General features: G+C 42.9%; 1 protein-coding gene across 1 annotated transcript in view; it reads right to left on the reverse strand.

The window, feature by feature from the left end:
- Positions 1–236: 236 nt before the first annotated feature.
- SPRED2 (sprouty related EVH1 domain containing 2) overlaps positions 237–25,669 on the reverse strand; it is a 59,389-nt gene continuing 33,956 nt past the window's right edge. Inside the window, exons 3-6 of the mRNA XM_053972412.1 lie at positions 25,135–25,303; positions 22,302–22,366; positions 4,123–4,272; positions 237–3,717 (exon numbers count right to left, since the gene is read on the reverse strand). Of these exons, the coding sequence (XP_053828387.1) occupies positions 3,067–3,717; positions 4,123–4,272; positions 22,302–22,366; positions 25,135–25,303 (1,035 nt within the window). The 3' untranslated portion in view covers positions 237–3,066. The remainder of the gene's footprint in view (positions 3,718–4,122; positions 4,273–22,301; positions 22,367–25,134; positions 25,304–25,669) is intronic.

A 25,669-nucleotide genomic window follows, 5' to 3' on the forward strand; every position in this document is an offset into this window, starting at 1 on the left:
CCCAAAAACCACCTAAAATCCACCAGGAAAAACCCACCCATCCTCGTCCTCCCTTGCTGTGTCTGGATGAGAACGGCCTGTGCCCAAGGCTTAGCAGCCTTTGCCACCCAGAATTGTAAAATAAAGCAGTTTTTTTCCTTAGAAACCCTGAGCTCTGGAGATGCCCCCATTCTGTTTCCCCCTCAGTCCCCAGCCACCAACAACAATAAACGGCATCTTTTTGACAATAAACGGCATCATTTTGATATGATGTATTTGTATTTACATGGTACATTTTAAAGCAATAGCTACACTGATCATACATATTAGAAACAATAAAAAAAGAAGTTAAGAACTAAAATGTACATCATACACTTGTATATATATTTTTTTTTTTACACAGAGGTAAAAAGGCTTATAAAAATCAATACAACAGGGTTTTAACTTTTAGTATATAGATACATAATGATGAGGCTTCAGGCACTTTAATTTGTTAACGTGAGCAATAGCTTGGAAAAAAAAAACAAACAAAAAACCAAAACCTTTCCACAACAGGAAAAAAAAAATTGGTTAATGTTTTTGTTACCACAGATACAAAAATAAAATCTGAATAATTTCTCTCAAATGATTGATGTCAGTATTGCAAAGCTGACTGGGAGAATGCTACACACTGTTCAGCAGCAGTGTGGAAATTAAGGAGAAATATTTACAAAAAACCACCCATTTCTATCCTTGTGCCCTTACACCACTGCCATCACGAACCAAACAACGTACGCAGCAAAATCTACAAGTATTACAAAAACCCAAGAGAAGAGGGAAGAAGGAGGGAAAGAAAAAAAAATAAAAAAGAGGGACTTTTTTTTAATAACTTTTATTTTCAGACATACAGAAAGGCTTGGAGTATGTCTACTTTACTTAAATAAATAGGGGCACTTCAAGACCGGACAAAAAACTGTAAGATCTTTTTGTAGTGTTGTGCTTTATAGAGAGAAGATCTTACAGATGTTTGTTTACATGAAACAACTTTTGAGAACAGAAATAAAAGGAAAAGGTTGTTTCATTAATTATTTTTTTACGAGGCTGGCTTGATGTTTACTAGACACCATTGAGAGATTTGTCAACTGCTATTAGGCACAAAATATTTATATTTCATTCAGCAAACCCAGACACATCACCCAGAGTGTAACACTCCATCCCTTTTCCACTATCATTCAATTTTTTTTTTTCTCCAACCGAAAAAATCCCCAGTAACTGCTATGAATTAAACCTACCCAACTCTATAGTGTATAATAAGCACATTGCATACTTAATTTACGGTTGACTAAAAAGCTGTGATTAACTCTCAGAGGAACTGTTGGGACATTCCACCAAGAAAGAATGGCAAGCATTCCTTTTACATTTATTTGGCAAATTAATTATTAAAAAAAAAAAATCCTCTCTTTTAAGACTGATGTCAATGTGCAATAGAGGGAGGGAAAGGACATGCGACCACTGGCAATTTACTGCAGAAAGAAATTATGGCAGGAACAGCAGTGCCAGCTTTGACAAGCCAATCCCTAGCTGCCTCAAAGTATTCGGATTGTACTATGCTAGTTAGAGCTCACTGCGCTAAATCTTTTTTTTTTATTTTTTAATAAAAATTATTTGGCTATTCCTTGTAATATATTAGAAAAATACTCTTTTTCCAAGCTAATTACAAGCCTTGTACACAAGACAACATGACATTAAAAAAAATAATAATTAAGAAAAAAAAAAATTAAAGTAATATTATCCTGCTGTATGCACCTTATGCATCCACTTGATAAACCTGGGTGGTGAACTGGGGAGGGGGAAAGCCAGGCAGACGCCTCAGTCTGGCTCCTGCAAGGACTCACGTGCTCCATCCCACACACAGGCTCACAGCAGCGTGCTGAGAGATGTGGAAGAAGCTGGCAGATTGGGACCGCAGGTCACAGACTGGAAGTGGTAGTTAACATCCTGGCTTTGGATTTTTCAATACCTGCTTGGACTGCTAAATGCTGTTACTACAGTGGACGCGAATGTTCTCATGCTCATGTATACAGAAAACAAACACACACGATTTTCCATATAATCCACCACTTAATGCAGCATTTCCCCAGAATTGCCATAATAGTGCTTTTGACATTGCATTGTTAGTAATTCTTTGCATATCAACAATTTTCCTCATCTGGAACCTTAGTGTTTTTTTCACAGATCTCTACGTTGCTGTCTAACGATGAAGTTCCCTTTCTTTTTGGGCAGAGCTCTGAAAACACATTTTTCCAATGCTATTCAGGGAAAAGAGAAAAGCCTAAAATTTAAGTTTCCCTTTCCAAGTAGTGGTCTGAAATGATTACAGGTAAGGAGGACTATCAGATTCTCAATGGCTATGTGACTATGGTAACTGAGCCTTACTTTCTGTTCACAGAGCTTTAGGAACAGAGAAATAATTTAAGATGTTTGCTGAAGGAAATGACGATGGACCCTAGAAGAGAAACTGCAGCTTAGATGGCTATTTTAGCTTTGGAAAACAGAACAAAAAAACCCAAAGAAAACCAGTGACAGAAATACTGTGTTGTGGTACAAGTTTGTTACTAGCACACCTTCTATACACACACAATAGCTTGACGGTAAGTTAAAATATCTTCCAAGTGAGATCTCATTCACTACACCGTCCCATTTCTAGAAATGCCAAAGCTTGCTAACACGCCGTTGGTACCGCACAAGCGGAGGCAAGACAGACACAACCTGGAGATGTTCTACAATCCACCACCATTTAAAGCAGTTCTTCTCTCAAACTCATTTTAAATGAAAAAAAAAAAAAAATATAAACATGTACAAGACAGTCTGTTTTGATTACAGATTAATAATACAAAAGTCTATGCTGTAGGTTAGTTAGTTAGAACAGTTGATGAGCAAATCAATGCAGTGTGAGCCCCAGACGACCCAATGTAAAGTGATCCAAACTGGTGGTTTCCGGATGCTGTCGGGCACAGTGGCTGCATTAAAGTGAGTGACCTCAGTGCTCCAAAACCAACGTGTTCCTTGAACTACAGGAAAAACCTAACACTTTGAATGCATCTGTAGTCATCCAGCAGCTTTGTGTTTTCCACCACAGCACCTGCACATGACCCCACAGTGGTAACAAGCCCGAAGCGGCAAGTAACAGCACATACATGGAGCAATGAAAGACAAGGCGATAAGGGCCATCCACCGGAGGCAAAACATTTCATCACTGGTGTCGCACGAGCAAGGATCTGTATAGTCTCCTTCTGGGTCGGACATACAGTGATAGAGCATAGTGTCTGCGCACCACATACAGCTCACTCGATGGATGCAAGTCTTGACGCGGTCTGGAGCATCCTGGCACTGACCCCGCTTGTTCTCCTCGTGGTTGAACATGTCCCTGCAGTACACGCACCGCGACCTCTCACCATCTTCCTTCCGCCTGGGCTTGAATTTGACAGGTTGAGTCTTTATCACAGCACCCTTGGTATCTTCACCCAGGTCAAAGTCCGAGTTGTCTACGTAAGGATAAGTGTATTCGTGTTTCGAGGCCTCGCTTTTGGCAAAACGTACGTAGGAGTCCATGTCATCAGGATCAAAGTTCTTTCCTCGTGCTGGGGCATGGCGATAATCCTCATAGCCAGTCATCCAAATCTTCTCCCGAGGATTGATGCGCACTATCTCCTCATCATCATCTGGAAAGTTGACGTGCCGGTAGGATCGTGGTACTGACTGTGGAAGCAGGAAGGAGATGAAGAGAGAGAAAAGATAAATAAGCTCGTTTTGCTACTGGTAATCACTGTCTCCTTGCTTCCTGAAGAGCCAATACTTAGCAACTTTGTCTTTCCTTCTTTATATGCCCTTCACCGTGATCCATCGCAGACTTTTTCAGCCTTTGGCTCATGAGGGAGTACAACTGTCACAGTCCTACACTGGCCTGTGTGCACGTGGTACAACATAACATGCAGTGTTACCCCCTCCCCACACCTTTTTTAATAACAGGAAGCCATTTAAAGCTAAATGAGAAGGAAAGGGGGAGAGCAAAAGGAGGAAGCTGTCTCGGGCATGTGGAAGAAAAACCAAACATGAGAAAACTCTGGCAGACACAGAGGTAGCAACACTGGGAAGAAACCTTACTTGTTCTAGATGGTAGTGGTCAGAGCTGTAATGGTCGTGAAGGTGTCCACGAGTGCAAATTCTTCGATGTTCGCAGGATGCAGGAGAAGCCAGAGTTCGCACAGGCTGTTCCCTTTTCTGAGAGGAGTTGGAGGAGCTATCTGTAGCATTCTGTTTTAAATGGAAAGGGAGGGGAAAAAAATTGTCACACATTCAGCTGTTACAGCACAGGGCATTAAGAGATGTTTTGCCACTCACTGACTTCGCACACACCTGCAATATTGGCAACACCTGACCGCTGGAGGCTTCATGAAGTTTCACATAAAATACTTGAAAGAGGCAGATCTGTTGCCAGGCCATAAAAGCTGTCACCACACACATGGAAAAATAATATGCCATAGCCTGCCCGTGACATATTCACCAACACCACTTGTATTCTCTTGGCATGTTATTTGTTATCTTGGGCATGGCGGGACGATGAGTGCTCACCAGGTGCTACCTCTGAAGAGCAAAGTTAAACCCCAGCAAATGATGCAATCCTGTAGGTCCTGAAGGCTCAGACAGAGCATCTGTGTGCCCAGGCTGTACCCCACCAGTCACCCAGGCTACAAAAATACTGGCAATTTTGTTAACCTTTACACATTCTCCAAACACTCACTGAATTCCAGTTCATCACCGGCTACTTAAATATCAGCTTTCCTTTAAAAGCTTCAGGCTTTTTTTTTTCTTGTTTTGTCACTTTTTTGCCACTCACAATTACCGTGCAATGAATGTTACTTGTGTTTTTATACATTCCTGGCTCCCTGTGAGCACTTTCTTTAGGTTAATTAGTTACATTATTATGCAACAATGATCACGAAAGGGTGAAATATCACACAGTAACATGCTATTGCCAATACCTACTGCTTCTTAACAATCCTATTTCTCTTCCTGCAGAAACACACAGAGAAGGAATAATGTCAGCCACCATCTCTCCATATCCCTTCCTTGGTTAAAACAGTTGCCATACAATATTCAGGATTTTGCCCATTAATTCTATTTATAGGTTTTTCATATTATCATGAATATCAATGGACAGTTGTTAAATGCACCAGCAAACCAAGAGCAGGAAAAAGAGAGCCTTCATGCACAACAAACAGAACAGCTATAGCACTGCACGTGCCTGAAACATTGGTGCTTGAAATAAAAGAAATCTCCACCCCATCCCTCTCTTAACTAACAAGATGTGCTGCAGCTACAAGTCCATGGAAAAGGTTCCTGATTGCCAGCTGAGACACAAACTCAAGAGCAGAGAAGAATTGTATCAGTAGGAGCAGAAGACTGGTTTTACCTGAAAAACCTTCTCTCCTTGTCAAGAATGCACTCTCTAAATACTATTTTCCAATGAATCGCACCAGACGCATTTCTTGCTCCAAGAATACAAGAACTCTCTTTGTGAATATTTGTTTATTCTGAAAACAATGCTCTGAAAGACTCCGTCCAAAGGTGAGAACACCTTGAAGCATTACAACACAAAAACAGATGTTGGTTCTCTTTAACTCTTACAGCACTTTAAAAGCACCGAACTCCCAACTTATTTTGTTGAAAGCAAACACACAGTTGTTTGCAGTGTGATGTAAAGCCAGGCTGGGTTATCTGAGAGGTGCAACAAGCAGAATGAGTTTTGAATGGCTGACTCCCATTAAGAACAGACTTTTAATACGTGTGTTTGTTTTATTTTATTTTTAAAACAAGTACACAGTAGCAGATCAACTCTTAACATAGTTAACAACACCTCTAAAGTGGAACCAATAGTCAGCCTGCATCAATATTCAGGCTCTTTTAAAAAAGAGGTTTCATCAGTCTTCATAACTTATTAGACAAAGGCATTTCAAGTCTGGGGTTTAAACCCTTCAAAGCTAACTCTTGTGCACTCAACTTCAGGCCCTACAATAACTAGCACATTTTGGAGACATTTAAAAAAAAAAAAAAGAGCAGTTTCTACAAATGTTTTGTAATAACATTAAGCTTAAAACCCGTTTGAAAACCCTGAGAAGAGTCAGGATTTAGTTAGAACAGACATGCTGGTACTCACACAAGTACCTTTCCTGCAGAGCTGTATGTGGTGCAGACCAAGATGCTGAGCTGTGATTTAAGCTTCTCAGAAAGCCACACAACACACCCCATGATCCAGGCACCTCAAACCTGCTCTCAAAGTTAAACTTCAACTAACATGAAGCAAAAAAGAGGCAGGGTCTTAAAATGGTACCATGGCAGCCAGCAGGACCCTTCACCTTCAGTGGATCCACAGCTGAGCCCTGCTGGGACAAGCCTTTTGTGGATACACAAAAACATCATGGGTGTTCATGGTCCAAACAATGCAGCCTGGGGAAACAACCCAGTGGGAGGTCATTGCACATACTGTCCTGCAACTGCCTCCCTGTCCTGGATGAAAATAAAAATCCCACCCAAACTAGATATAACTCCTTGATAATCTCAGCAGGGCAGCTGGGAGCTATAACCAGCCCTCCAAGCACTGCGCTATTTGCTGCCTCTCTGGGAAGGCAGCATTTCTGCAACAGGCAACTGGAAAAGAGCTTGTAGTGATTTTTATCTTGCCTGATTTGTATCTACCTTTGCTATTCTCCACACCTTCTTCCTTTGGACCCGTCGGGGCAACCGAGCCTCTCTTGCACATGTGTTGACACGGCTACAAAACCTGTTTGCAGCATACCAGAGGCTGCGGCGCTGCTCTCCGCTTTCTCCTTATTAAAAATTGCTGCATTTCCACATTCAGTGTCCTCAGATTAGATGGGCAGTTTGCCAACACAAATACTTACTCTAAGTACCCAGAAAGGGGAAATCAAGCTCTCCAAGACTAGGTCTCTGCTCACTCATCCATAAAGAAGTTCATGGTGACTCCTGGTTGGTGACACCAAAGGCAGTAGCTGGGTGACAAATGCAGTGTCTGTGGAGTTACCTTGCTGAGCATCAGCTGGGATAAGCACTGGTACTTTCCAAAAACCACCATTGCACCAAGGTCCCTCACTATTTCAAACTGACATAGGGGAAGAGTGCTCTTAACACACATGAATGCGTGGTCTGAGGACTGAGGAAAACAAAAGAGGTAGTAAATTCCTACCTCCCAAGCAGAAGGTCACCAGTGAACCCCACAGGCCCCTCACCTGTGCTGGTGGGCACATTCATCAGTGATGTGAGGAGAGAGATGAACAAGATGACAACACAGTTTCCAGATGAAACTTGTTATTCATGAGAGTCAAAATGAAAGTTGACCCTGAAAACCTGCTTAAGAATTTCATAATGCAGAAAGACTTTTAACATGCTGGATGCTAAAAAACCCCCAAACATAATTAAACCTAAAGAGCAGCGTGACATAAACACCTTGATCTGACATACAGAATGATGCTCTCTGAGCCAGTTATTGCTGGACAGGAAAGAGGTCTTGGGATTAACGCAGGCAGCTCTGTGACAGTGTCCACTTGGTGGCTCAGCAACAGGTTAAAAAAACCAGCAGCAACAAAGACAACCACCAAGGCACTGCATGTACCTGCTGTGCTGCTCCAAGCTGTCTGTGGTGCTGGCCCTCCTCCACCCTGGCCCAATAAGGGCATTTCCACCTCACAGAGCCATGGCCAGGGCCACAGAGGACATGGGATGGCTTCTTAACAACAGCTAACTAAATAGCCTGGGTCTCTCCAGCATGGGAAAGAGATCATGGAAGGGACCAAGAAGATGAGAAGTCTACTGAAGTGTGAATCCCATAGGAATGTGAGCAGGAAGGGATTACTCTTCTAGTATCCTTCAGAAAGTAAGATCATGAGGCATTCACTGGAACAGGCTCAGATAAGGTTCAGGCAGAAGGAGGTACTTCTGATGGTGGTCACAGCTAAAATGAGGTTCAAGAAGCCAGAGGGAAACCCTCAGAAGAAAGTGACCAAGGATTAGAGGCATGATGATGCCTCAGGCCTCTGAAAGTGTACTGTTCTCTCAATGCCCCTCCACTGGGACTGAACCTGGACTTGGTGACTGGTGAAAATCAGGCATATTTTCAAAGAAAAGGCACACTCATCCTCAGCCAAGTGCCACTAAGAACAAATGATGGTAGGACTTTGTCAGTGAGGGAAGCAGGGAACAACTTCTGTCCCCCACAAGAAGACTGGGACTTGGCTGGGATTATCCACCATCAGCATAGCAGGCAAAATTTTGGGGAGGGTAGTGAAGGGTGGAAGCATGAGATGCTTGCTGTAAGTCTTCCAAATACAAACACACTCACCTACAGAAATACATCTAGAAAGGACGTGGCCTCCAGACACAGGCTGTTTCACTGATGGAAAATCAGGTCCCAACTACTGAGCCACTGGTCTCTCAGAGAAACACCATCTTCTCCTCAAACCTGTTAAAACCAATTCAGCTCCAGCATTTGGTTTTGAGGGGAAACTATTGAAAACATGCCCAGTAGTCACAAAAGAGAAAAGAACCCAAGACTAAAAGTTGTTGGAACAGGGAGTCCGATAACAAACTCTGTTTCAACATGCCCTCAAACTCTCAATTATGAGAGATTTGTGCTGCTCATACCAGAACCTTCTGACTGCTACAGCAGTCACAAACTCTTGTGGTTTCACTGCCTGGATAACAAAATCATTAATCATGACCATAAGAGTAATTTTATAAAACCTGTGCAACACATTTCCTGTTGCAAGCGAGCTGGACGTATCTGAGCAAGCACACGTACTGCATGTGTGGTATGGCTGCTTAAAGAAACAACAGCAGGCTTCTACAGGCAAATGATGGCACTGTGGTAATTTAAAAAAAAGAAAAACATGTCCTTGTTTCCCCCTCAGACTTTCAGAAGTGACTCATTAAATTAAAAAACCCCAGTCATTAGTAAAGAAGATTATGTTAATCATTTACTGCAGTTTATTTCTCATTGAAATGGATTTGTTACACAAGAAGGCTAATCAGATACCTAAGCAATAAGCATAGATGAGCATCTATGAAAAAAAACACAAGAAAAAGAAGACTTCTCCTGCTTCTAAACTGGACTGATCACCTTGCCTCTAATGACCTCACAGAATAGGTTTACTCAGTGTGATGCAACATGCAAGGCTGACTATAAAAAAGAAGAAAGAATTAAGAATTAATAATTCTCTCTCAGAATTATGAAGCAATACAATCTGTGGCAGCTTGTCAGAAAATTGGCTGCCAGAGGGAAATTATGGAGTTCTGTCACTTAAAATTTCCAGAAGAGCTCTCTGCCAGCTAAAGGATTTGCAAGTTTGCTGTGAAAAATAATTGTGGGTCAAGCAAGACAAGATTTTTTTTTTCCCCTCTCCAGAATGGTTAATGGTTGCATGAAGCAGGAGGGAACAGATGTATCATGATGTTGAACAAATAGCTTTGCAAATAAGGGTTCTGAAGGAATCAAAACCCCATGCCAGCCTGGCCTTTGCAAAGCACAAGCCAACCTGCTCTCTATTGCCACGCTCCACTTTTCCCATTTCCCACTGCCATGCAAGCCCACACATCACAACATCCAGATCCAAGGGGGCCTCCTGACATGCAGCACAGAAAAGCAAAACTTGGTGGGGCTCACGGTCTCGCCTTTACCGAAGGCATCCTTCTGCAAGAGCCAAAGCTCCCCGCAGCAGCTCCTGGGCTCACCTGTGGAGGCCTGAATGTGCTGAAGGAGAGCCCAGCGCCAACTCTTCTTTTGAGAAGGCATCCCCACCATTCCCAGGACAAGAAACCCAGCTCTGCTTGGGTTGAGGATGAGCCTGGAGAAGCCAGAGAGCTGCATCCTCCCATGTCACAACCCAACCGCCTCCGGCCGAGACCTCTGCAATGGGCTCCCCACCAGCAGCCGGAGCCCCTGGTGTGCCCTGCCCAGGTGCAATCCCTCGGGAGCCCTGGCACAGTTTCACTTGACCCTTTGCTTTCACTGGGATATGGGGAGGCACAGCTGTGCTATCAGTACGGAAAGGAAGAATGATAAAGCCAGCAAAACAGCGCAGCAAGCGAGTGATACCGAGCTCTGCGCCGGCCTGGGCCTTATCTACGGAGCCGCTGTTTAGGAACGTCACCAAGAGGAAGTCTGAGAGTTATTTCGGATGCATGGCAGAGAAGCTTCCACCTTTCCAAAGAAATTAAGATAAAATATAGTCTCCCAGAACTCCCTCAGCTTAATCTTGCCAGACCAGAACAAGTCCTTCCGTTTTCCTCCAGCTTCTTTTAATTTTATTTTTAAAGCCTAAAGAGATACAGCACTTCTGACTTTCACAGACAGTGGAACAACACAAATTCTAAATTTCGCCTCGAAACACCTTCTTCTCTCTATTCAAGACATTTAGAAAAGGGAACAGCTGACATTTTCCATCACCCTCTAACTGCGCCCAGTAAACTCAAGACAGCCCATTTCAAAGAGACCTTAGATTATCCAAGTATTAAGAAAAAGATTCAGTGTGAAAAATCTTTTAAGATGTGAGACTCCTGTCTCCTAAGCACAAGCTTTTAATTTGTCATGGCAAGACAAAACCATGGAAGAAAATGCTTTTGTCAAATTTCTGTTTGTTTCCCATCACTGAAGACAAGACAGAAACTGTATTGCAGAAAATTGTTTCCACATATTTTTGGAACATTTTGCCACTCTCATCCACTGGGGATGGCTGGAGCTGAATGTAGCTCTACTCTGCTGAAAGTCTGAAGGAAAAACTTCATGCTAGATCATATTCCAGTTCAGTTCAAAGACAGATTGGCTGTACACAACCTTTACAATAAGCATGGATTCAGACTTGTCCAATACCAGAACAGGAGCAGAATTTCTCAAATGTTTGTTTTCTAGTCATCCCTGAAACAAATACCAATATAAAGTGCAGACAGCTCGCTGTTTTTTACTCCTACCTTTTATTATTTTAAGTTTTTGTGGTTATAGCTTTCAGTGCCATAAAGATGCTGGTGGCTGTGCTGGCTGAAGTCAGCAAAACTTAAGGAACATTTATTTATTAGAATTCAGCACACAAGATAATCTCCATTAAACTCCTGCTAAACCCGACTCTGGCATCATTGGGCAGCTCTGCATGGGCCACAGATGTGGCTTAACAGCTCACTTCAAGTAGTGAAAAGAATATATGAGACTCAGACACGATGACATGACAAACACTCAGATGTGGTAAGGGGGGGAAACCTCAGGGAGATTTTCCTGTTTCACTACTTGCCTCATACAGGGCATCAGATATGTCTGCAAAAAGCAGGCATTTGAAGAGATACAAAGAGAGACTTTGTCTGCAAAAGTCAGAGGAGGACTGAAGTAAGTCAGTATCCCATTTTGCTGCAGACCTGGACCAGAGGCTCTGAGAATGTCTATTCAACATTTCCTTCCCAGGATACTTCTCCCCCTCACTACACCACTGGGCTAGAGAGAGCACTGCTTCGATGGAAAGTCTTTGCATCAGGTACTTATAAGGGAAAACCAGAATGTTTTAAGGGGGAAGAATCCCAAACCACAAGCCCAGCTTCTAGGGCTGCTCTCCCAGGCAGCACAGCAATCCCACAGTACAGTGGTGAGAGCAGGGTGGCTCTGTCTGCCCACAAGGTGCTTGTGTCCTCATCCAAGAGGAGAGCCTCTCCTTAGCAGGACTCCCACGCTTTCTTCTTCATTCCTGCAACTCCTCCATGCTGAGGCCTGATTGGATTCCTCCATGCTGAGACAAGCTACACTGCTTCAACAGGATCTTTTTATTTAAACCTGGGAACTGTTTCAACTAACCCATTGCTTAAAACCATCTAAGGATAGAGGCTGGTCTTTCCCATTTGCAGAGGCTCTGTTAATCTGTTTATACCTTGAAAATGACACCCTGGTGTGGACTACAGCATTGTTGGATGCTCCAGCATCCAACATTTGCACTTGTACAGCTCTGCAAAGACTAGCAGAGCCACTTTCTCTAACAATATTATCCACATTACCACAGCTGTCCTCTGCTAAGGCCAAGAGAATGGCCACCATGGTCTGAACTGCTGAAGGGAGGGGATGGCCACTGCTTCTCTCCCCCACCAGTGCCATCACCTGCTCTGTGGGCATATGCATGGGTGCAGGACCACAAGAATGCAGCCCAAAATCACTTTTGCATCAGCTCCCTGACCTCAGCTGACCATCCACGTGGTGGCACGGAGGTACAGAGAGCAGAGGTGGGGGAGGCTGGAAGGGGAGCTCCTAATTTTCAGGTGCTGACAGGGAACTTGGCACATCCAGCCCTGCCAAAAAGTGTTCCTTTTGCAAGATGGGTAAAGAAATAAAGGAGGAAAGTTCATAAGGGGGTGTTAAACACTGGACAGCTGAGCGCAGCTGGGAACAGATGGCTCCACAAAACTCACCATGAATCTCAGCTCTTCTATACAGAAACTTTCAAGGAGGGGGGCAGGGAGTAATATTAAGGGGGTAAGAAAAACACTAAAGAAAATTAAATCAGCCAAGCTAAAAGAATTGATGCACCTAAACCATCATTAATGTCTTCAATGCATCTAATCCATCATTAATGTCTTTGCTATGTACGCTGCAGCCTCTAAATCCAGCAGTGCTCCTCCTATATAATACAACAGGTTACAAACAGAGGGAGAAAAAACTAAGTTAAATGCAAACTTCCCACAGAAGACTGATATGATATTTTAGGAAGTCAGTTAGGGGTCATTTATTCACACAGTTATGAACATCCATGATATTTTAGCTGGAATTTATCACCAAAATAGAAGCCAACAGCTGATGCAAACTTTTAAAATATCCTCTTCATATGCACTGCAAATATGTCAGGCTCTGCTTAAAAATGTAGTGGTACTTATTTACTTCTGTCTTTCCTTCTCCTCTTGCAGAAAGTGCCAGAGACATATGAACTGCTTCCTATAATCACTTCTGATTTAATTTTCATAAAGTATGTACAAGATACAGGGCAAGCAGACCCTTAACAAAACAGAGGGGAGGGAAGGAAATAGGCGTATTTAGATGCAGCTCTTTATAATGCATTTCTGTACTGGGCAGAGGTCCACTCTGAGCTCCCCAGACTCCTGTATTCTGTTGTTCATCCTCAGTTACTACTAAACACATCCTGGGGGGCAGAGGGGACACCACCTTACAATATTTTCTCAGTCAGAAAGTTGTGGTGTTTCTTTACGGCTTTTCTTTTGTTCTTTCTTGCCTTTTTCTTTCTAGGGGTGGGAGGGGGAATCTGTCAACTTAAAGAAAAATCCTGAAGCATCATATAAAAGCATGTTTCATTGGTAAGCCAAATAACTCCTTTTCTTTCCCAGATTCTCCAAAAAAAAAAAGAAAGCCCAAGTAAAGAAACAAACAAAAAGCCTCCAACTCCAATCATTTGAGAGGATCCAAAATTCAAGGACGCACTCCAGGCAGCCTCAACTCTCTGTTTGTTTTGGGTTTTTCTTTTCTACCTGTTACACAAGACGACAGATTGAAATCAGATTTGCCAGTGTTTACACAGCAGGTGGAATTACAGGCTCCTTCACGAGGAGGAGAGCAGCTCATTTGCCCCACATTTCCCACTCGGCTCCCTCCCTATCGCTGCCCAGACGGATGCTCCAGCTCAGCACCAGGAGCCAAATGCTTTTCCCCCTGCCAAGGGTGCAGAGAGCTTTGCCTGCTCGCTGCGTCCCTGCGGTCCCACAGCCCTGCTGGGGTTTGTGCCAGGCAGCCATTCCCTAATCCCTCCTGCTGCACTACAGGAAGTTGTCAGTCATCGCTGTGCCCCTGGCCAAGGCTGCCTCCTCCTTCCAGCAGTGTTTACACCCCGTGCTGGATCCACTTTGCCTGTCACCTTCAAAGGCAGTGCCTGGGGCCAGCCAAGACACCCCAAATCCAGCTGTCCCTGCTGCCTCCTCCTGCCCTGGGACAGGGCATTTTGTTCCAACACAGCAGCCAGTGAGACTGCAGCTTACAAATATAGCTGTCTGCTGAAAGCCACTTCCTCAGGTTGGATATGCAAGTAATGGAAAAGGCCATTTTCTGCCTCTGTCAAATTTTCAAGCACCCTGATGACGAAAGAAAGGCCTATACACTTCAAAGGCTGACTGCAGAGCCTAGATTAAAGAAAAAAAATCTAATGGAAAGCTGCAGTCATATCAGTCATGTATTTTCAAGGTAAAAGCATACATTTGGCCATAACACACCCCCATCAACACCGCCTCAGCTATGCTGGCAGCTCCTTCTAGTCTCAGCTGAAGGATGAACTTCACAGTAGAAACATGAAGGAGAAAAATGCCACAAATCCTAAACCAGACACAAGTGCAAGAACCACCTTACTTGTATCACCAGCACAGCAGAGGTCTTGCAGCAGGCGACGGATCCAGGGCTGGGGGTATGCAAAGAATTTCAGGTGGCACCATGAACAACGGTGGGGTGGCAAAGATTTTTTGTCTCCTTCTCTGCCCATCAGCTACAGTTTCCCTTGAGCCAGCACTTCTGCTTTTCCAGCCCTACAGTGAGCTGGCTCCAGGAGCTAAACCACCGGAAAAGTATTCGCTTTCTTTTATAGGGCTAGTTTTTGGTTCACTTCCCTGGGTTGGCTCAGCACAGAGTCAGCTGTGCTAGGAAAAGGGGGATGGAAGAGCCCCTCTCTGCTCTGCTGAGGCTAAAGATGCATCAGTCAAGTTGCATCCCTCAGTTGTGGTTTCATATAGGTGCTAAAATAACTCCTGCAACCCCAAATCCTGCTCCCCCACATCAAGTTCACTCTTGGTGTGACTGCTGCAAAAGCAAGGTGGGGGAACTGAGCTGGCTGAAAAATAACTTGCTTTTCACAGGCATCTTGACTCAAATCAGGTCCCCCTTACATAATACCAAAGAAATGCCCTGGGAACCATGGCTGAACAAAAGCAAAAAAAAAAAAAATCTCCTTTACCATTCTGTTTTACTGTATGTTAAGAAAGGGCAATTTACTCTTGGTTGTATTTTGTTTCTGACACATTTGTGCCTTAAATACACAAATGCACTACAAACAAATGCAAACAAATGCACTACAGCATTCAATTCCAGAAGAATTGAAAGGGAACACGCTCATAAACAGCTTCACACTTTAACTCATCATATAGTTTAAGTACATTACTACACAGCCAAATTATTTTTTCAGAAGACAAGCATGCAGCTAGTTGATTGCAAGTGTGAAATGGTGCTACAACACACTCTGATCACAAATTCACCAAACTACATCTAGAGAGGCACCAGCCAAGTCACCTTTGTACAAGGAATCCTACAGACAGGTCTGCTAGTGACATTTTTATCTTAAAGGCTCATCCTGCAAGAAAACAACACCTTCAGTAATCTGCAGATTACTTAAATTAATACAAATTGTGTTATACACAACAAAAATTAGAGAGTACAAAATGTAAAGAGCTGGTACACTGAGGTATGGCACCATATCATCATCCAAGCCCAGGGAAAGAGCAAAATGAGTGTTGAGAAGGAGGAAAGAATTAGGAGAGAAGGAACCCTCTTTTGAACTGCTGGAGCAAACTAAACAAAACTGAATACTTAACTGGTGCACAAATTACAACACAAGTTCTGGCAAGATGCAGCTATAAGGAAACTTCCACCATAGCAAAAGATCAAATTTCCGTTTCCTGCAGGATATATCCCAATCCCACTGCACAACCAACTGTGTTTGTATGTGGGAATGGTACAGAGCCAAAAAATACACTACAAAAAATGGTCTTGAGAGGAAGAATTGTGACAAGAGAAATTGCTTACCCTCAGCAAAGTAGCTCAACACATCCCAGTCATTGCTATAATTAGCTACATAAAAACTACAGAGCAGTGAGCCTTAGAATATCTGATAGCAATGCAGATACTTTTTGATTAATAATTTGTAATTCACTTATCGAGTGAAACAGCACCGAAGCAACGGAAATTCAGTCAATTTGGGAATTGTGTTAAAATGCCAATTTCTGATCTGCAGTAAGAAAAGCATGCTTTACCTATCAGAGAGTGACACAAAAGCAAAAAACCCTCATGATAAATACAATAAAGCAATACATAAATCATCCAAGACCTTTACTCCCCCTCCTTTCTTTTAAAGGAAGCAAACAAACCTTCAAACTTTCTCCTATCTGCTTCCCTGAGCTCTTCACTTACATCTTATGAATCTGTTACACACACAAGAATAAAGGGATTTCATGTTCTGTGTACCTCCACACCACAGTAATTTTTATATATCCTTCTGTCCAAATGACAGGTTATGAGTAAGAGTAAGCAAGGACAATCTATAGTAATGGCCTCTACATTTTTGAAGGACTTAAGGAAAAGAGCAGCTGCATTTCCAGATTATACCACTATTTCAGTGACAATAGTATTAAATTATCAGTGAGTATAGCCTGCTTGTGTTGGCAGAAAGAGCAAGAAAATAAATGGGTTAATTTCCAGCACCACTTGAAAGAAACAAGAGATCCTCAAAGAGAGGGAGAAATACAACACTAGAAAATAAACCTAACAGCCAGAGGAAAAAACTTTCCACTTGACCTTCCCTACTAAAAAATCTCTTTCAGCATTGGTATCCATTCCCATTGAGTGATGTGAGTTTGTGTGGGCAAAGTTAACCTGAAGGCAGGAAAAAGCCCCAAACAGATAAAAACCAGCTAGCCTCAAAACTGGTGAATAGTCAGGACCTTTTCAGATTTTTGAGGGAAGGATTTGAGCATGCTGGTTTTTCTGTGTGTGAATTTCTCTCTTCTTGGCAAGTGCTTTTTTTTTTTTTCCCTTTAAAATCTGAATTAGAATAGCTGTGGTTTACAATGCAAGCCCAAAATCCAGACATCAGAGGATGTGGCTAGCAGCAATGAACCCTTTGGCTGCTCACACAGAGCACAGCTGGCTGCTGGGCAGGAAGAAGAACAGAAGGCAGGCCATCATGTCCTGCCACTGCAACAATCCCCTTGTTGGTCTGCTCAGCCTCACAGAGCAAACAAGGTGGATTCGCTCGAGGTGACGACCCCATCATTCCCACAGAGAGCTCTGTGCATCCAAAATGCATTTTTCCCTTCTGCTATTGGAGGATGGCATTAAGAAAAAAGGAAATTGCAAGCTCTTGTGGCTCCTCAATCTCTGAGCACAACTTCTGACTGAAACACATCTCACAACTCAGTGTTGTTCTACTCCCAGCAACGTCATTTTCCACAGAGGGCTGGGATGAGAGATGCTCCAGCATCCAACAGAACTTACAAATATATTCCAAAGTATTTGGACTGGGTTTCTACTGTCCACTTTAAAGAAAAAAAAAGCCACAGTTTTTCTTTAAATGAACCATCTGAATATGAAACAACCAAGCTAGCAAGAAAAATTAGATTTAGTGTTTATCTAGCTAATATAAATCTTCTAAATTTTAATAGTGAGGCTCTAACATGCTTGAGGCCCAGATGGGAAATGAAAGTAGACAAAAGGTTTCAAGGAAAGGCAGCATAAATCTGTTTTTTTTTAATTAGGAAAGCAGAAGAGATGCAAAGAGGACTGTAATGCAAACATCTGCCCCACTATGCACCGTTCTGGTGGAGAAGAGGTAATTGTGTCTGACTCTGAAATGACTGTCAGCAGTGTCCAAGCCACATAATAAACTTCTCAACTCAAACATCCCCAAGCACAGGAATCCGTGTTCTGACAAGAAAAAAGGGACAAGAGGCAAAGGATTGCTCCAAACACATGACTTGGTAGTGAAAACATGAGCCTGAAGACTTCTGCTGGAAGTCCAGGAAGAAAAGCAGTGGCAGCAAGATCTGTCCATATCACCTGAGTGAAGCAGGAGAGTATTTCCCCCTTCTTGCAGTTGGGGAACCAAGATAAGTAAGCTTTTAGCCAGGAGTCAACAAGAGAAGCAGTGGATTGAGTGTGTGCACCTTGAAACGCAATTCTATTGCTCAACCATGCACCTCTAGATCACGCCTGCTTGATCTGCCAAACTCTCCAGGTCTCATACTGAACAAAAATAGGATTAAAAAAAAAAAAAGTATTGATTATATAAAATATGTGTGATTTTAACATGCATATTACACGTAGTAAGGTTGAGTTTTGCTGTGTTCGCCCTTACATTTCCCTTAAAAGCTAAAGGAGACTGAAGTCATTTTTAGAGTCACAAACCAGAACGAACATGGGAGCTGCTGCTCCTCCTGCCAGTGGGTGTCTTTTCTTTAGCACTAAAGCAGGCACAAGGCTGCAGATTTATCTGAAAAACACATGAGTGGTGTTTCACCTGAACTGATCATAAGGTTTCAGAACAAACACCTCTGCTTTTTCAGATGGGATGCTAAAAGAGGCCATTTCAGGCACTCTGCAGACTCTGGAAGACATTGACCTTTTTTCCTTGGAATCAATTCACAATTTTAACTTCGTGGTCATGTGGGATTATTATCTGTAATTGAAAGTAGAAGTGTAGATTAGGGAAAAAAAAATTTACACAAGAACTCAATTATATGGCAAGTTCCGTGGCTGAGGAACTACAGAATACACCCAGTCTGTATTAAAACCTATTTCTGAAGCAAATGTTAATTAAAGAAGTCTGAAGATGCAAGCTGGATGGATGAAGACAAACAGAACAATCTCAGCCTGTTGCAACGACAATGTTTCCCCAACGGAGACAGAACGGATGGCCAGTCTTACTCAGATTGCATCTCTTGAGAGGACGATTTATAATGTACCAGACAGAAGAAATTTATTTGCTAACATATGGAAAACATTTATGGGCTCTTTGGAGGATCTGAAACTCAAGAAACACAACTATGTATTGTTAAAACTCCTAAATGGAGATTTCATTTTAGAAATAAGCATTTTTCAACTCGAGGCTGTGACATTTAGTTCTATATACTGTTGTTTCCTGCCCTGTCAGGTATGAATTTCAGAACAGGTTGTTTGCTGTAGGTCTAAGCCACAGGACAAGTATTAGCTGGCAAAGTCCTGTTTTTAAAGATATAACCAATGCTTCAGAAAAAAGATGGATGGGGAGCGTTTCCATAGGGATGGGGCAGGGTATTGCTGCCCAAGTTATCATCTCGTCTCTGCAAGTTACAGTCATGGGAGGAGACAAGACTACTGACACCAAGTGAATGCTCCCACACCCACAGCTGCAGATTATCAAACACCCCAAAAAAGTCCACCTTCTGATACAAGAAAATGGTCCTCCACTAATCCATGCAAGGTCACAGCCTGCAGGAGAGCTCCACCTCTGGGGCAGAAGTTCTCTTCCCCACGGAAGCAGCCTGCTGGACGCCTGGAAGGGCTGCGGGCTGGCTGAGGGATGAACAGAACGGATGATGCACCAGTCACACACACGAAACCACGCACATCCCACGGAGCCATACTGCAGCTAACAGGAGCAGGGGCTTTAGAGAAGCCCCAACAACCAAAAGCTGTGTCGGGGTCAGGGCTTGCATAGAACAAGGAGGGTTGTTCTACAGCTGGGAGCATTATGTTGGTGCAAACATCTGCGCATGATGAAGCCGGGGTGGCCGGCCACAAAGCAGCCTCAGAAATGTGAAGTTTTGGACCTGCTGTGCTTGAACAGATTGAAACATCTTCAAGAAGAGCAGGACCTCAGGCCAAATATTTGAGGCAGCAGTGCAGCAGCAATGGCTGAGATTTTCAGAGACGGGTAAATGACTGATTAAATGACTCAATCATGCAGATACTTTTGAAAATTCTGCCGCACGCAGTTAAGTTTATTCATGCATGTGTGGGAGAGGGGGAGGATTGTGAAGATTTTAATAACTACCTTAGGAAATAAAAAAGAACAAATGCACTTTCTCTTTAAAACAGAGAAAAAAAAAAACCAATCAAATCAAAAAAATCCACTGCTGTGACTGGAGAAGAATATACAGAAAGCTGTAGAGAAATTTTGTGTGGAAGGATGACCAAATGGACTACGATACATGAGTCAAAAATATGTGCAAAGAAAGAATGGAACAGAAGGGTAAAAATACAACATTTCACAGCCCTATCAATTTCTTCCAGTTTCAAACTGCTCTGTGCTTCAGTATGTTATTTCTGGCTTATGCAGTCTTCATACTTCACCATAACCTACCAGATAAAGAGGAAGTTGAGAGCTTTGAAGAACTTAAGGACTGCAGGAAAAGGAAAGACTTCATCCCAGAAAAACAAAGACATACTGGGGAAGGAGATGTCCCCAAAGCTTTACTTTTGGAGTATGACAACACATCTGCCCTGGTGTGCCATCCTGACAAACACCACGATGCAAGGTCCCACCACCAGTGAGGTCCCACCAGCAATGAGATCCCTCTTGCACTCTGGAGATCACAAAACCCTGCAGAGAGCACTGCCAGGCAGGACACAACTCGTTCCCCCAGGTCCCAACAAGGTGCCAACACTGCTGAGGTTTCCCTCCTTGCTAATGCTATTGAGCAGCTTGTTCCTCCTTCTCCATCAGGCCTCCTACCCATAATGCCATGTCTGCATGGCAGGGAGTCACCTGTCACCTCCCCAGGGTCAAGTAGGTGGGAAAAATCTCCTGCAGCTCTGGCTCTTCATTCTGAATGCAGGAGTTTGAGTGATTTTGATACAGCTGGAGCAGGATTCATCCAATGTTTTCAATGTAAAACAACACCTACTTAAAGGCAACAAACTGGTGGCTAGTCATTCTTCCCCCTTGTAAAAATCATTTTTTGAGTTTAAAAATCAACACTCAGCCACAAGATTAAGCTTGTGGAGAAATTCAGGAGCACTCCCAGGTGCCCGAACATGAGCCAGTAGGATTTTAGCAAAAATATACTCTCCTGTTTCCACAGGCCACTAGTCGCTGCTTAAACATTGAGTATGCCAATGTGTAACCCAGTGAGAGCTGGCACGCACCCATGCAAGGCACATTTTGATAGTCATCCGCTTTCTGATGAGCACAGAAGAGCCACACACACATCAAGAGTGACTGTCCACCCCCAGCAGAGCACAGCTCGTCCAGTGGATTTGGGAACAAAGCCGCACATATTGGTAAAAGGCTCTGGCTCCCCTGGTGCCTCCCCCGTCTGTCCCATCCCAGCCCCTATAAATCACTCTGGCAGGTAGTTGGGAAGCAGCTGCTAATGATAGTTTTGCTGCAGAGTGCAGGAAGTCACCTTTTAACCCTGCCTGCTGTTGTTTGTCTCCCTGAGCGTGACAAAAGGACAGATGTGGAAAACACGCCAGCCCTTGGGAAGATCCGGTCAAAACTCAGCAGGGAATCTGACTTGGTCCCGTGCTGGCAAAGCATCACCCTCAAAAAACACCTTTTGGCTTTGGATGCTTCCTGGGACTCATTTTCAAGCAGCTTGATGCTTGTACTGACTTTTTCCTCCTTCACCCTAAAAATCCAGGGAAGTATCCCAATGAAAATTTTGAGTTTGCTGTTGCTGCACTGAGGATATTCCACCTTCCCCATTCCGGCCATCCAGGCCCCACAGGATAAGGAGTGCATTTGTAAAATAACCAATATGTGCACACGGGGGGTTGAATTCAGGTGAGCACACAACTTCATTAACAAAGAAGTATACAACGTGAGCAACTTGTTTCCAGCCCGTGGAATAGTTCTAATCAGAGCCACATTTTCACCTAACAAGTTTTTTTTTACTTTTTAACTTTCCTTTTGAAGTTAGTAGCTTTAGTTTCAGCAAAACTCTGTAATACATTTTAGACAACACCACAAATCAACCTCCAATAGTTCACTGCTGTTTAAATCATTGCTTCTTACACACATGCCACACTACTGTGCCTTCTTCCACCTGAAGAACACTGCCTGAACTTTCTACATTCCATGTACAGGTGAAACACCTCTAAAGTTTGCTTGTTTACAACTGTGATCCAAAACCTTATTTACTGAGTAGCAGTCCCCTTGCTAACTACCTGAGTTTGCAGGAAGCCTCTCACAGACAGAGAGAAGTATTAGCAGGTGTGTGCACCACCTCAGTCTAAGCCAAAAGAAACTCAAGGGTGATGATTTCTTCACTTCTAGCCCCTGACATCACCTGCTCTGACATGCATTTCAAGTGAAGACAGGAGGCCAACAGGAGGCCTCACATTCTGTAGAGGATATACTTCCATCAAATAAAACACACCCAGTGCTCAAACACGGTGGTGGCTGAATGCCAACCCTGAGGCATAAAAAGAAAAACCTTTTCTAACCTGACCATGTGAACCTGAACATGAAAGAGGAGGACCCTGGGTGACGTGTACTCACAGTGAAGACATCATCGTCGCCGACCTCAGCCTCGTTGTGAAGGGTGGAAGAGGAAGTTGTAGATCCTAGAAAAAAACAAACCAACAGCTTTTTAAACATGTGACATTTCCATTAAACTTTTTTTTTTTTTTTTAGGTTGTTAAACATTTGGATTCTCACAGGTTTGTGTGTTGTAGCTGCACGAAAGAGCGGCTCAAATTAAGGAAGAACGACCCGTCTGGTGGTAGCTGGGTTGGAGAGGTAAAATCTGAAAAAAATGTTTCTTGAAACGCAACTGTGTGGCTGCCAATGCTAATTAACAATGATAAAAATAGCAGTTACCATTTCCAATTACAGAAGACTAATTTCTGAAGAATGGTAAAGCTATGTACTAATCAGCGCTCCAGGCTGATTCTTAGCTGTCAAGAAATCACATATAACTTTTTCTTCACTTTCTCTCTAAATAGGGGGGAGAAATAACCTTTAATTTAAAATAAAACGAACCTCACTTTGACAATGAAGAGTTAGGTTGGATTTTTTTTTTCCTTTTAATTTTGGAAGTTGTTATATACTCTAAAGGTCTTCTCTATTATCGCCTACTTCTCAAAGAATCACCTTGCCCCACGTAAACAAAGTATTTGAAAGGAGCTGATATGTGTAAAACCATAGATGAGAGAAAAATACTGGGGTGCAATTTTCATTAGGTACATTAGGCAATCTTCTGGAAAAGTAGGGAAGCATATCAAAACACTTTCCTCACCCCACAGTTGCTCCTGCAGAGCTGCTCAAGGGCCTGGTGAGCACCCACATCACAGAACAGCCTCAGGGAAGGGGCTGCTCACCGTTGCTGGACTTAACACCAAATTTATGCTGTACCTAAAAACAAGTGACTCCTCTCCCTGTACTCAATCAAGATCCCAGACACCCCTCCTGGCTGGCTTCATCTACCCTAAGGCTGCCAAGGAGGGTGGGTACAGCTGGGGGGAGAACTCTCAAGTCAAAGGTCTGTTTTTTTGATGGAAGCCCATTGTTAGACTGAATTATGGCTCCATCACATCCCTGACCAACACAGCAGAATGGTTTGTACCACCTTCACTCTGGAAATTTGTTAAAATAACGTGTTTTATATAATGCTATTGGCACCAGCCTTGGCTGCTCTCAGTTGCATCATCACGAAGATGTGCAGAGCTAAGTGTGAAAGCCCACTTAAAACACTGAGTAATGTGGAAACATTTGTGCCATTTGCTACATTAGCTTTTAAATTAAAAAAAAAAGCTGAAGCTCTATGGAGCTGCATAGGGTTCTTGTACCTGTGCCCCAAACTTCTGATGCTACAGGGAATGAACTATTGGTTAAATATTCACAATAAAGCAGTGATTTCATGATGTGAAGTTCTGAATGCACACTTAAGTTGTGCTTAATATTACCTGCTGAATTTGATCAAGTATGTGAACAAAAAATGAATGATAAATTAAATCTACTGCCCAACACTGTGTGTGCATGAACAAGCTATTGTTTTTCATTCAGAAAGCCTTATTTGGAAGTTAATGAGGAACACATTCATGAGGATCAGCCTGTACTGTTAATAGGATAAATATAGATTTGCTGATTTTGAAGTATCTGAGATATAGCAGAACTTCATTTTAAATACCTCCACTGTAATATGGCTCAAGAAGAGCAAAACAGGACTTGCCAAGTACTGGCATCTTCAAAATACTACTCAATACATTTGAGTTGTTATCTCCTTGAAACTTTGCACAATCCCATGCCACTTACATAAAACATCACTTTTATGACTCAAAATGTTTCACAGTTTTAACAAGAAGAAGCAAGAAGCAAGTCTACCTGTAACTTCTCGATGGCACAGAAAAAAGCAAATTTCTAAGAACATCTTTCCTCTAACTGATGAGGTATTTACCAGCAATGAGCCCTGGGGGATTAATCCTCTTCTAATATCTACCATGTTCATGTCAAAGCAAGGACAGGCTATCCAGAACATGAAGCTGTCTTATGGAGCTAATGTCCTCAAAAAGAATATACATCTATACATACACCTGAGTTAGTATCCTCAGAAAATGTACCATTTGTATATAAAAATATCCTGGTCACACTGAAAGAGAAGGCAAAAGGCTTTGGACTACTAAGTCCCTACATAAAGTAGTATGGGTTAAAAAAAAATCAAGAAAAAATGCATGAAGAATCAAATTTCATTAAAATAAAGTACAATTGAATTAGAGCAGTATTGTGATTGCCTGATTGCAATGAAATGTGAAAAGGAAAAATTTATGACAACTTCAAAGCACAGACAATTCAAACACATTTTTTACAGAACTAAAAAAACAACACCCCAAAGCACAACAAAGTCTTCAAGAACTACCATTCAACTAAGAGGATGCAGACAAAACTAATTACTGCAAAATAAAACCAAAACCAAACCCAGTTTTATTCAACTCCAGGCAGGAATTAAATCCTATGATTTAACAAAGACTCAGTAAGATGAGATTTGACTGCAAATAAAGAGCCTGGGCTGCTTGAGTTGCCATCACAAGGGTGAAAACCAAGCCTATCAAAAAAAGCAGTAACAACAAACTTGGTGATAAATAACAAGAAGTCTTGACAGACAGGATTGAAAAATACTTGACTGAAACACCTTTCTAAGAAAGGGATGAGAAAACACAATTCCTAAAAGCTGGGGCTTGCTCACCCTAGGATAAGAGCCCCCGCTGCACTTGGACACAGGCACAAGAGACCTCCAAGCCCAAGAGCTGATTTTAAACACTTCCCTCTTCCCAGCTCCCTGACTCAAACCCCCTGCCCACTCTTCCAAGGGTGGAAGTGTCCACCCCCACGCTACCTTCAATGAGGTCCTCGATGGCTTTCCTCACTCCTCGGTCGAAGGCTCGAGCGTCAGCGGGGCTTTGAAAAGTGAGCCCAAACTTTCTGTTGTCAACTTTCCAGTGGTGGAAGGTGGGGTTTGCCTTCGTGTACACCAGGTCCTTCTTCACAAAGCACTCCAGCACCACCTGGGAGGGCGTGAGCCCCAAAAGAGGAGCAAAGTCACTTTTCCCACCCCAAGGACACAGCCAGCACCGTCTCAGGCCGGACCCAAAAAGCAAGCCAAGTCATGCCTCACATGGAGAACATCCTTCCCTACCAAATCATGGCTAATAAACACCAGACACTGTAATTGTTCTCAAAACCATTGCACATCCATCTTTTGCTTGTGCTTTGAGTAGGCGCTCGCTCCCTGCCCCAGGAGCATGTTTTGGACCCAGTGTGGCACAGGTTAAGCTAACGGGGGGCTCAGGAGGAATGAGAACCTCTTCCCTCAGTAATTTTGCTCAACAGATATTTTATCCACCAGCAGCAGATTTAGGAGGTGCTGCAAC

Source organism: Vidua macroura, chromosome 3 (assembly GCF_024509145.1).
Source record: "Vidua macroura isolate BioBank_ID:100142 chromosome 3, ASM2450914v1, whole genome shotgun sequence".
Lineage (NCBI taxonomy): Eukaryota > Metazoa > Chordata > Aves > Passeriformes > Viduidae > Vidua > Vidua macroura.